The following is a 13,419-nucleotide window of genomic DNA, read 5'->3' on the forward strand; positions in this document are numbered from 1 at the left end:
GCTGTTGAAGATTACTATGGTAGTACAGTAGATACAACGGCGTTTCCTTTAATACACACTCTAGGACAGCAGGCTCTCTGCAGTGTCTCTAGGGCTGGTAGATCAGCGGAATTAATCCTTTTTAACAATATACCTTTGAAGATGTGTATATATCTATGTGTAATTGTACATATATATAATCAATCATAATTATATATATATATATATATATATATATATATATATATATATATATATATATATAAATAGTTATATTTCTGTATAAAATAATATCAGGGTTCAGTCCAAAGGGCCGAGTCTCTTTCCCTCTGGTAGGAATGGTTGATTCTGTACAGGTGCCAGCATTGTCGGCTCTACTCCGCAGCCCATATTAACCACTTCCGCTCCTTTCGGTCTGTGTGGCTCAACTCCAGCTGACTGACCAGACTAATGGGCAGCGAGGAGATGGGAGGGACTTGAAGAGGAACTTTATTCGGAAATGAGGGAGGTTATTTTCTGTAAATTACCCTTTGGGTACAAAAGTTTGTTTTCCTCAGGTAAGTTCTCCGCTGTGGAGTATGAAGGCCTCAATGCCATAGGCTTCTGATGAAAGACCAAACAAAAAAACACGTAGAAATCATGTGCTTTCCATTTCTGTACACCTTTGATTTAGTCTCTTGTTAGCTAATTCACGTCTTGTTTTATAAGTAGCTACCACGTTTACAGGCCAAACTTTAACAAGTGTTTGTTCTGAAATCAATTTTCTCAAAGTTTATTTTTTTATTTTTTTTTATCCAAAACGGCAAGTGAAAAGGCAATATTTTGAGTTATTGAACTGAGTAAGACCAAACACAATATTTATGATGCATACAATGAATAAAACAATAATGTCAGGTGACAAAAGAAATCTGACAGCAGCTCAGAGAACAGTGGTCCTCCTGTATTAGTATCTAGGAACGTGTTAAAAATACATGTCCCTTGTGCTAAAGTACCCTAAAATAAGAATAAAAACAAAAAAGTACCGACTATGAAAATAATGCATGCCCGAGGCTGGGCAGTTTAAGACAGAAGAAATGTCTGATGTTAAAATGATTATTAAAACAACAAATATACTAAACAATAACATTTGACAAAATGAATCATAATATTGACAATAAATTTAACAAAAAACAGAGAGAGAGTGCTCTCTTAGTGCTACCAGTAGCCTTTGACAATCAGGGAGGTTTGGCTTCGACAGAGCAGAGAGGCGAGCTGCCAGTCTGCGCTGTCGCATCTGTACAAGAGTTGTCATATTTGTCATAGTCATTGTAATGTTTCCGTTATTATTTTTAAAGCAAAATCTCATGTGGTTGGTTAAGTCGGCGTGGATCTCTGTGATTGGTTGAACCCCGTCGCCGGGTCTGCAAGCGTGTCCCTTTCTCCTCCCCTCTGGTAGCTGCGAGGGGTCGGATTTTTTGGGGGTTCAAGTGAGTGGATGGTGGCTGAGATGGGTCACTTGGCACACTCCTGAGAGGTTTGACCAGGGAGGCTGCTCGATGGGAGTGGTTATGTTGCATAGTGGTCAAAACTCCCCAGGTACTCCAATGCTGCCCTGTAGCACAACTGGTACTGGTCCTGCAGAGGAGAGGAGAGGATGAGGATGAGGATGAGGAGGAGGATGAGGAGGAGGAGGAGGCGGACTCTCCGTAAAAAAGTCTCTTATGTCTGTAATATCGCCTGTAATTTTACTATTCTGTTCTGCCCTGTACACACAGCATCTAATGCACGTCTGTCTGTCGTGGGAGAGGGCTCAAGAGTATGATGGTGATGTATGCGGTGCAGATTGTAAAGTCAAATTTTGGCCAGCTAACCAATATACTGTGCACATTTTCATATTGAGCTTCAACACAGCAGGTAACACAGCAACACACAACAAAAAGCTAGTCATGTTCTTAACTGAAGGATTTTGCATGTAAAATAAATAATGTAAAAATGTATGGTGAGCCTAACCAAAAATATGTAATATTAAGTTTATTAAATTTAATTAATTTTGTATAGCCTAAAATCTTAAATGACAAATTTGCCTCCGAGGGCTTTACAATCTTTATACATACAACATCCTCTGTAAGTAATAAAATGACTCTTCTCTTTCACTATAGCGAAAGTTTGTTTGCATGAAAACTAATAACTGAAAAAATTTTTTTTTGAAAATAATCATCTCTTTATAATAAAATTAACTGACTTTGTTACAGGATTTCTGAAGCACCTCTAAAACCTCTATTAAAGAAAAAAATATCAGTAAGTCAAGAAAGGACACTTACTAGATAACATCAAGTTTACAGGGTAAACATATTCAATGCTGACTTTGGAATAGCTTCCTGTCAGCGTGAGATACTGAGTCTGAACAAGCTGCTCTTACCTCCGTCTGCACCATGGCCGGCCGCTGGGTGCGAAGTGTCTTCACCGTCTGGAAGAGGTCGACCACGCCTTCGTACCGCATCCTCTCCAGCACGATGCTGAGGGTGATGAAGACTCCGGTCCTGCCAACCCCGGCACTGAAGGGCACACAGGAATCTTTATAACATTTCCTGCCCGAGGCTCGTCAACTCTTTATGACTTTAATGTTCAAGATGGGAACTCATTTGAAGCTTTTCTGAATAATAAAGCGAAATTGGAATGTGGTTTTATAATGAAAATATAGGAGAGCCTGAACTATAAGCATGTAAACCTGAACTATAATCCACTTTATGTGTGCAGTACATCTTATGTCATAGCATTTACTGCTCAAACAGCATTTGGAGTATTAAGTATAAGTATTTTGTCAATAACGACTAAATCCTAAAACACCTCTGATAATAATACAGTTCAACAGCACCACAAACGACAGCATCCCAAATTACTGCAAACCTCAAATATTCAACTGCATTACTTTTAGCCAAATATACCTAATAAACTGGAAACTGAAGGAAATTCTATGAAATGTTTCAAAAATGTGAAACACTATTTAAATGTGATGCATGTAAACAGGATGATGTTTCAAGTTTTTAAGGATTAAAGTGCAGACAATCACCGGAGATCTGAAATTTGCTATAGATTTCTGTCAATATTGCAGTTGGTTGCACTTCGTGCATGTTGATCAAAGGTGATAGAATTAAGGAACTCTGCTGCTACATCGTTAGTCAAGCCTGTATAGAGATCTGAAGTAACAGCCACACTTTATGTCAAGTTCTCTTAGCTTTATGATTCTAAAATTCTAAAATGAATTCATGATCTTCTTCACCTGCAGTGTACAGTGATTGGTCCGTCCTGTCCAAACTGTTCCTTGGTTTTGTGCACTTGTCCAATGAAATCAATGAAGCCTTCTCCAGTTTTTGGCACTCCTTGCTCGGGCCAATCAGTGAACTGGAATTGGCGGATTGTTCTGGACTGGCCGTCCTGAGGGGCAGCAAATAAGTACATTTACGGGACATACAACAATGTAGGTGATGTATATTGTGTGCACAATTCAGCTGAGCTTTCGTCAATGCTTTTATTTGTCACTTAAAAACAGTCTTCTGTACTTTGCAGTTTCTGCTTCACACATCTCTCTCTGCAGCCTTTGCTCTGATATGCACTCAACAACCACAAAAAGCCCACAGCAGCTTCTCAGTTGATCGTAACCATGAGAGTTTTCACTGCAGTCATAAAATCATCGAATTTATACTTGGGATGCAATTTGAATAAAGCTGACGACCTCGCAGGAGAGAAAACCAGCAAGACTTTGGTACGCCAGGACCAGGACTGACAGTCCTATATTTGACAGCACTTTGATGTCAGCATGTGTAAATTAAATGTTTTTTGTGCATATAGGGAATGTATTTCTGAACCCATCTGCCTTTCTATGCACATACTGTATATATAGATGTAAATGTGGAAGAAGGAGTGGGTGTGGGATTAGAGTGCAGTGCTGTGGGCCTTCTCATGACAGTAAAGTATATTTATAGCCCATTGAAAATACTGCATCACAGGGAGTTGCAGTACTGGCCCTTGGGGACTGAAGGCTATGCTTTTCATGTATTTTTACAGTGATCTTGGAACATACACACACACGCTCACACGCACGCACACACACACACAGTACACTGTTAAACATGTTTGATGGTGCATTCACTTGATGTCAGCCTGTCAGGAGAAATAACACGGGATGCTTTCTGATCATCTCTACCTTGAAATCACAGCCAGCATAATTCTTAACACGTAGCAAGACTGTCAGCATTCGTAAGAAAACCTCAAATTAAGAGCGATTTGAGTTGGATGGTTGTATTTCTAGAAAATTCCAATCAGTCCTCGCCCACGCACACGCACAGGCACACACACACGCACACGCACGCACACACACACGCACACGCACACGCACATGCACACGCACACACACAGTGAGACCAACATACCCTGGCATCTGTGACTTTGAACTCTCTGAGGATGTACTGGGGCATGTTGTACTCAGCCATTGGATCCACCACAAAGTACTGATACCTGGCTGAACGCTCTGCCGGCCAGTACTGATGGCACTTCTCCTACAAAAGAAAGGGGAGGCAAAATGTTAAGTACTTGTATTCGAAGAATCTTTTTCCAAACACATTCATGGAAAACATCGACTCTAACATAACGACTTCCTGGTGTACAAGTGCAGGATATTATGAGTATATTATTATAATACTTTTTTTTCCCTTTCCTTTCCGTCAGTTATTAGTTATTTTATGTGATGAAAAGGTCTCTGCTTACAAAAGGAGAGATTAATCTGTGGTCTTGAAATATTTCCTGATTCATTAAACGGTGGCGAAATACTGACATCATTTGTTTGTGTTCTTAACTACAGCGATGATGTGCATGAGGGCTTTTGTTCATAAACTATGATTATGAATGAGAGGGTGATAAAAGCTATGAAATACAGTTAAGTGCTGTCGGAATCGCATGCATAATAGCCTTATATTTAAAGATCAGATTTGAGAGTGGTATTGATTTCTCATCCAACTATGAGCAAGAAAACAAATACATGCGTTTCCCAAAATGTGGATATTTAAGATTCACTCCTTGATTTTGTTGTGGTGCCTTATGACCCCTCCCCAAATCCCCACATGTTTCTTTAAGGTCACTATTTTGAAACTAAACTTTCTTGAGTTCCTTTTCTACCTCGAAATCTTATGTTGTAGGGGTATTATACCAAACGTAGAAGTGTGATGCAGTCAAGTGGTAGGGAAAGTATCATTATGCGTGGAATCCATCCAATTATTGACAAATCGGACCCAGTAGCATAATAGTTTCAAACCAGATATACTCCAGTCATGGTGATAAGAAAGTTAACTTTAAACCAAAGTTATTGCTCAGGGTTGGAACTAATTAATATTTAAGCAGTATGACGCAATAGTTTAGCTGAAAACGACTAAACTCAAAAACATTATACGCATTCCCTGAAATGGTCCAATGACCATAAAAGTGCTGCACAAATGTATGTAGAGTTTGTGTTTGTTTATTACCCGTCCCATCTCTCGTAGCTTGGTGAGCATGACGACGATGGTGGAGTTGTGCTCCCACAGCATCCTCCAGAAGTCCTCAGTGGTCTCTGCCAGGGGGCCCTGTGTTGCCAGGTAGGCCTTCTGCTGTCTGAGGACATAACACCACACAGAGAAGGCTTTAAAAACGATTAAAAACAACACATAATAATTAAGAATATCATGGTGCTGGTATTATAAAGCACATCACAAAGCGATAACCAGAAATGGATTTAATGATAAAGTGTGCTGTTGTTGTACAGATGGTTAAACCAACCCACAAATGTAATAACAGACAAGATTAAAGACATGCAACAAAACTGCTAAAATACTTGCAGACACAAATTTATTCAAACTTTTTTTCTGTGAAAGCCACACACACTATTTAGTGGACATTTATATACCAGTTGCAGGAAAGGAAATCAAAATCCATAAGGCCTTGCTGCTTAAAAGCATTTAGCTGCAAATGTAATGTACTGTTGTCCTTGCACTGCTTGTTAAAATGTCCTCTACCCTAACAAGAAAAATCCCTACACATTTAATGAAGATAGCAAATAATCCCTGGCAACGATTACCATAATTGAGCTATTTAAGCCTGTATAGATCCTCTACATCTTCCCCCTTTCTCCTCTGTAAAGCACCACAGAAAAAGAGAGAGCGAGATATGCTCACACAACTAGAGATGAGCTCATCCACTGAGCCAAAGCAATGCTGGTGTCCTACGTGACTTTGGTTCAGCTGAGCATTTTCTCTGTCAAACAGCAGGTGGCAGTAGCGCACCGATCATGAGAAAGAGCTCCAACACAAAACACACACGATCATACACACACACAAACTCACATGTTTGCAGCACATGTGAGTTTGCATTCAGGTGTACATTTATACGCGTGCAGTAGTTTCACATGTATATTCAGACACGCTACCACACTCACTCAGTCACACACTGAGCCACGGCTGAACAACTAATGAAGGGGCTGCAGGCGAGGCACTAATGTGGAACCGGGAGATTAGAATATGCTCAGGGCCTCGGCCACACATATGAAGAAACAACAGATTGGTTGAGAGGAGAGGAGATGGCACACAAGGAGGGAAAGGCAACAGAGTGAGGAATCAAATTAAAAAGATGAAAACGGGGGAAAGAGAAATACAAAATAAAGAGAGGAGGTGTACAAAGTAGAGGGAGAGGATGTAGAGAGGAACATGTAGAGAGGAGATGAAAAGAGTGAGCACTGCTCTCTCTAGCTGGTCATCGGAGTGCAAAGTGAAACTAACTGCTGAGGAGGAGAGGAGACGAGAGGAGATTAGAATGTAGGAAAGGGGAATGAGCAGAGGTTGAAGAAAAGGAAGGGCAGAGAAGGAACGTAAAGCTAAGCAGAATGTTACATTTCAAATTGATAGGGTGGACCCCTCAAACAGCCCCTAGCCAAAACAAAAACTATTCTAACCGCACCACACAAAACTGACTTCTCTGCACACAGTGTCCTGATGAGCGCACTGCCAAACAGCACTCTGTGCATCATCCCACATGACTGCCGCGCTTGAGGACATAGCGTTTCATTTCAACCTCATTACAATGCTAAAACTCCTGCCTGCATCGGAGCATATCCAGGGCTCATAGCAGGAATCAATGGTTTGCCTCTCATTAGCTTAGCATATTATTGGCTTTTCTTGAAGACGCTGGGGTGAAGGGCACTGGAGGCCCCTGTTTAGTTTTTATTTATGGCCAGGCTTTAAAAGTGGCTTAATCACACAGGGCCGCCGGTGCACACAACAGGTCCCCACCCGGATATGTCTGTGTCTGCCATGATGTTTGGACAGAAAATTAAGATGGAGAGAGAGAAGAGGGCGGGAGGAGACAGAGTGCGAAAAAAGAGGTGCGAAGGAGACAGATTAAGGCGGAGAATAGTGAGAGATAGAAAGGGGTAAAGATAAAAAGGGAAGGAAAGGAAAAAGAGAGAAAAGCAGAGAACATGGATGAGAAAAAAAGAAAGGGGAGGGAGGGATTTGGAAACACACTTCATTACACTACTCTCCTGCTGCAATTATGCTATTTACACAGCAACAATAGAGGGTCTGCCTCTGCGGAGCGCCGTCTCATTAACAACAGAACTGGAAAAAGAGGAGGGGGTTGAGGGGGGGCTGGTGCTGTTGTCTCCTTCATGGCCTGGTACAAAGCACAACCCCATATTGACTGAATGGCATTTCAGGCTCACTAAATCCATCCCCTTGCTGTACACTTGAACGACAGAAGAGTCAGCTCTTTGTCTCTTCGGTGGTACTTATATAGATATAAAACTCAGAGCTGCCTTTTCATCTTCCGACCCCTAGGAAGCAATTTGGAGTCAGAGCAGACAAGAACATGCAGTAACTTCAGTATGAAAGTGGTAGTGGCTCAGCAGACGAGAGCCACATTGACAGAGCCGGGAGTAATTCTTGCAACTGGATACTGCCCACTGCGGACTCATCTTCAGTCCCCTCCCATGCATTTTCATCTTGTCCACTGTGAATATCTGCTGTGTTCTAGGACAGTGATGCAAGTTTTGTTGTGAAATGACACAATAACTGTAAGGTTATAGTGTCGACTCTCAGATTAAATGTAAGGATGTTTGAATCCAAATCAGAGGAACCATATGGGATTACAGCCCTATCCTAGCAGACCGAAAGTTATTGTAAAATGAACATATACCGTAATATTTGTTTGGAAGTCCTGCTCACAAATGTCAGCCTTGTCGTTTATGACTCATTACAGACAATAGTTTCCCCCCCCCCGCTGAATGCTAAGCCAGGCCTGTACAGACCCCCATCTTCACTTTTAGGTCTGGTTCAACCTGCTCGGTTGGATTGACAGGTGACTATTTTACTGTGGGGCCATAACAAAGATTGTTGGTTGCTTTGAATACATGTTAAGGATCACTGTTGCACTGGGGGACATGTCAACGCCTCATAAACCATCCTGCTACATTTAACACTAGATGTGTTTGAATCTCACTGAAATTAGTCACAACAAATGCTCCATTTACTTCTGTTTGAGTTGCGTTTGCTAAAAACTACAGTGCCCAGGTGTTTTGGTAAATTATCAAACCTTAGCAACTATACATTTGTGAACCGTGTTTTGAGAGAGAAAGGGGACAGAGAGAGTGAGAGAGAACGAGAAAAAGAGTGTTGGAGGACTAATGAATTGCTGGCTTTGATCGTTTCATGGCGTTTGTTAATTAGATAAATATAAAACAATGCAGGCTTTGTCCTTTATATTCAGTTCAAATGTTGAGATTGAAGTCCTTTGCTGACCTGTAGCCGTCAATGCAGCTGGCGTTGATGTAGTCAGAGCCCTCGACCCCACGGATGGGCTGCAGGCAGACGCGGGTGGACTCAAAAGGCATGATGTTGACCAGGCGGTTCTTGAACTTGTTGCAGGGTAAGTTGGCGCTGATGAAGCGTGACGTGTGCGCTTTGGAGTTGGCCAGTCTCTGTTTAATACAAGGTTGGAAGATATCAGACAGGGAGTAAAATAATTCGAGACCTGTGACCTGCAGTAAACAAACAAGGAAGTCTGAAACGCTTCCCTGTCAATTCTCTATTTAGACTTAGACTTCAAGCTTCCTGTCAAGATAAAACATAAATGCTGCTGATAGGTATAACTAAGTGCAGTCTCCCATAGAGTCCGAGAGCTTGAAGGACTGTGGGCGTGACAAGCTCAGTGCTGGCAATAGACAGAGCACAGATGGACAGCACAGGCGTGTGTATGGACAGTCATGGTACTCTAGGAGAATTTGTGTGTGTACGTTGTGGCCAGACTGCGTGGGCATGGAGGCTGTGGCCCCCACATACGCCGCAATCATTCTCTCACTCTTTCATTCTCCGTTGTTGGCAGCAGCGTAGATGCTATTATCACTTCAAACAGAATGGATCATGGTCATAAGAGGGCTAATGGCAGAGCGGCGCTGGGAGGAAAGTGTGTAATAACATCACAGTCGATGGCTATTGACAGAAGGTGTGCGTGTGACTGCGAGTCACCTTGAACGCCAGCTGTGTGTTTGGGTGAGGGTCAGTCAATTTTGTAATTCTCCATGTGTAGGTGTATGGTTGTGTTTGTTAGTTAATGTGTGTTGGTTCTGGTCCATTTGTTCCCGAAACATGTTTGTATGTACAGATGCTACTGTAGCTGTTGAGATGTCCCAGCATGTCACAGAGAGAAATTCCTGTGCATTGGCTTATTTGGTGAATTAATTAATTCAAACCTCTATGTGATCACAGTGGTACAATAGCGACACCCTGAACAGAAGGTCAGAATTCACAACTGCAGCATGATGCCCTTTTCATGTTGTTATACAATAAAAGTGCGAGAGCTGTCTGGTGCTTCTAGATGAGAGTGGATTGAAAATGTCTCTAATTTCTGTTAATAATGAACAAAAACTCACTTCCTTTACAGTGTTACAATGTCACCCCTGCAAACTATCCAGTGCCCTATAAATCGTTAAAAGCTGTTTTGAAATGCCTCTTAAGTTAAATGCTTCATTAAATCCTGAAGGAGTAGATTTTTGCACACTAAAAAAAGTAATCAAATAGTGCAATAGTGCCTTAAGTAATACTTGTCTGAGGGGTGTGCTTATCAATCACCTTGAATTCCAATTCCATGGCGGTGACCGTCTCGCCGGACGGGGGCTGGGTGAGCTTCTGGATGTGGGCGTACAGGTTGCGTGCCGGAACCTCAGTGTTGCCGCAGGTGGCAGCCTCCAGCAGTGCTTCGTGGATAAAGATGTACTGGTCCTCGGTCTGGACCATGTAGTTCCTCTGGGCACGCATGCACGTCACGTGGCCGTAGATGTCCACAGACTTCTCGTGCTTCATGCGCTCCAGCATGGCATCGATCACGATGAAGCAGCCAGTCCTGCCCACGCCCGCACTGATGCAGTGAGGAGGGATGAAAAACTTTATTTCACAGCTAATTGTCTGTTTACACTGTATAACAAGATCAACTAGCGAGCACTAAGGTTTAGTCCAAAGCGCAACAATACTGAGTTAATATATCACCCCAGAGTATTTATTGTACAAGAAACAAATGAGCTCTTAATTGTGAGATTGTGAACTCTTCGGCTGTCTATAGACTTATTAATGTTTCTAAATGTTCATGTCGATGTGGTTAAAAAAGGTATGGAGATCCAAATGCATTGAGAATGTGTAATGTATGTTCTCTCTCGACCTTTTGATCTCCAGATTAGTTTGATTTACACCATTTAGCACAATAATGACATGGCAGTTTGTGCACATTTGTGATTGTAGAGGCATCCTGAGAGACTTTCCGACTGCATGCAACATATGCAACACATAATTATTGAGTCAAATTCCAGGGGAAGGTGTTGACCCCAAAAAACGGATTTCAACATCTCTGTTACATGTTTTGTCCTTTGTGGCGTATTGACACTAATCTTTGTTAAAAGAACACAACTGTCTCAGCCAATCCTTTTCATCCATGAAGAAAACAAGCCATGCTAAATAAACAAATGGTGATGGTGACAATTAGCAGTTCATTTACTAGAGGCACACATGCACTGTGTTTGTTCCAGTCTGCACCCACCTGCAGTGGACCACCATGGGCCCTGCATCTGAAGGATTGCAGGCTTTTACCCTCCGAAGGAAGGCCAGAATGGGGGTGGGGTACTCTGGCACCCCGTGGTCTGGCCACGCCATGAACTGGAACTGTCTCACCTCCCTCTTCTCGCTGGAGCCATTCTGTAGGAGTCAGAGGAGTCAGTAACATAGAAAGGTGGATGTTCGCAAAGACATCCTGACTTATATGTTATTGGGATAAACATTTTTGGTACAAGTTCACACAGTTTTGATGAAAGGGAGCAGAAATTCTAAAGTTGAAATTTGAAAGCAGAAGTGATTTAATCAGAAATGTAGCAATGTAGCACATTTTAAGTAAAGGTCTTGAGATAATAACTTTGTTAACAGCAGTAGGTATATACTTTACATCCATTCATTCAATAGTTTCTCAAAAAATGTTTCTTTGAATTGTAACAATTACTGATAAAACCTCTCCAGCTGGGGACTTGCATTTAATTAGGAATAATAATAACGTTAGACATGATAAGAAAGGAATGGAAAAAGAACAACTCATAGCACTGATGTATGTGAAAAACCTTTTAGAGAACAAGAGACCACATGTTGGAGGTTAAAAAGCAATTAGAGTAGTGCAATTCTAATAGCATTCATCTGTCTTCAGACAAATTAAAATGTATATATATTAAAATGTGACCCCAGTAATCCATGCATATACATTATATACATGCAAGTTCATCTTGTTAAATTAAAAAATGTGTACAACATTTATTTATTTTTTTAAATCCAAAGAAAAAAAAAACAGCATTTGTTTCTATAATAGAACCGTAACTTCTCGCTATGATGTTTAAGACAGATTGTCTTCTTGGAAAACACATCAAGATATTCACAAGCTGAGACTTGTTCAACCACCTTATATTTTAAAGTAATCTGATACACACCATCAGCTGTCTTTTTGTATGGTATATGATTGAGTGCAAACAACAGGGCAGTACTGTACCTTGTAGAGGGCGAAAGTACGGACGCTGTAAGTGGCCAACTCCACAGTGTCCAGCATGGTGACCTGGATCATTCCATAGGTCTCTGTGCCTCGCGACGGCCAGTACTGGTCACACTTCACCTAGCAGAGCAAGAGAGAGGGCACACTGTCAGGACTGAACTGCAGCTAACATCCTCCACGAGGCTTGTGAGAGGCTTGTAGGATCACACTGATTAACACAGAGGGAACATTAGAGAGGTCAGATCAAAGGCTGTGTCTACCGTCTAATTAAAAACCGAATACTCAGAGTCAGCTCTTGTATCTGCTAAAAAGTGAATTGAGCGTATTCTTGTGCATCCATGTGTGTCAGCATTTGAAGCGGGCTTCAAAAGAGCATTAAAAAGCCCACTTTGTCTTTTACCAGCCTGTGATCATTTTCAATTAGCTAATTGTCGGGTGGTTTGCAATCCTTTTCATGCATGGTTTTGGCGCATTTGTGATGATTGAGCAGTGCATTGTGGAGGGACACGCTCCTAAAAGCCTGTTCTCGCCTGTAGTGGAGGGACAGCAGGTCCGTCCAACTGGATATGATGTGTACAGAACTAACTTCACTGTGAATGAGGCTAAATATCCTTTAAACACTGGCACTCAGTGGCTTTGCTTCAGTGTGTGTATCTATGAAAAAACAAACAATTTTAACTTTACTACTTCTCTTAGGCCATGATGAATTGGCATTAGACTGGAAGAAAAAAGGACTTGTTGACCTCTTCTTCATTCAACTTTTACATGAACTCTTCCTTGTGAGATTGCTAATGACTACTGGCTGTCACGGGAATTTAGCTCTGGTTTTAAAACAACAATAATAGGGCGTCCGTTAGCTTAACTACTTCTGAATGATTGTAATGTATCTGGAGGCGATGAGTCACATCATCATCAAAATGCTCTGCCCACTGATTGGTCTTGCGTCTTGCTTCTGGGCTCAGTTGATTCTCTGTGTAAGTTTTCAAGACAAAAACGTTGTTTGGAAAAACCTTCATAACAATGTGCTCCACCTACTGCATGTCTTAAATGATAAGCTGAAGCCATTTTCAATCAGTCACAGGCGTTCTGCACAATAGCATGAACTAAAAAACTAAACATTTTACAAGTGTGTGGGTAAAGTTTGTCATTTCACAGAATCACAAACTCCCTCTTTACATATAGAAACTGAGCGAACTGTCACAATTGCAGGGACATGCTGCTATTGATTTGGATAACATTAGAGGAAGAGATTTGGTGCCGCTAAGCTAATCATATTGATACCACAGTACAGAGCTGACATTTGGAAGCACCTTGGCTGTCTCAGCGAGCTGGTACAAATCGACATACAAAATGCATTCAAATTCACCC

General features: G+C 41.5%; 1 protein-coding gene across 5 annotated transcripts in view; it reads right to left on the reverse strand.

Annotated features, from left to right (window-relative positions):
• Window positions 1-235: 235 nt before the first annotated feature.
• LOC117745969 (receptor-type tyrosine-protein phosphatase F) overlaps window positions 236-13,419 on the reverse strand; it is a 153,182-nt gene continuing 139,998 nt past the window's right edge. For all 5 annotated transcript variants that reach the window (XM_034554668.1, XM_034554665.1, XM_034554667.1 and 2 more), the window contains 9 exons: window positions 12,052-12,171; window positions 11,065-11,219; window positions 10,107-10,392; window positions 8,778-8,956; window positions 5,475-5,601; window positions 4,389-4,514; window positions 3,239-3,393; window positions 2,378-2,513; window positions 236-1,593 (listed from right to left, as the gene is read on the reverse strand). In XM_034554668.1, coding sequence (XP_034410559.1) covers window positions 1,525-1,593; window positions 2,378-2,513; window positions 3,239-3,393; window positions 4,389-4,514; window positions 5,475-5,601; window positions 8,778-8,956; window positions 10,107-10,392; window positions 11,065-11,219; window positions 12,052-12,171 — 1,353 coding nt within the window. In that variant the 3' untranslated portion in view covers window positions 236-1,524. The remainder of the gene's footprint in view (window positions 1,594-2,377; window positions 2,514-3,238; window positions 3,394-4,388; window positions 4,515-5,474; window positions 5,602-8,777; window positions 8,957-10,106; window positions 10,393-11,064; window positions 11,220-12,051; window positions 12,172-13,419) is intronic.

The sequence above is a fragment of the Cyclopterus lumpus genome, chromosome 17 (genome assembly GCF_009769545.1).
Source record: "Cyclopterus lumpus isolate fCycLum1 chromosome 17, fCycLum1.pri, whole genome shotgun sequence".
Classification (NCBI taxonomy): Eukaryota; Metazoa; Chordata; class Actinopteri; order Perciformes; family Cyclopteridae; genus Cyclopterus; species Cyclopterus lumpus.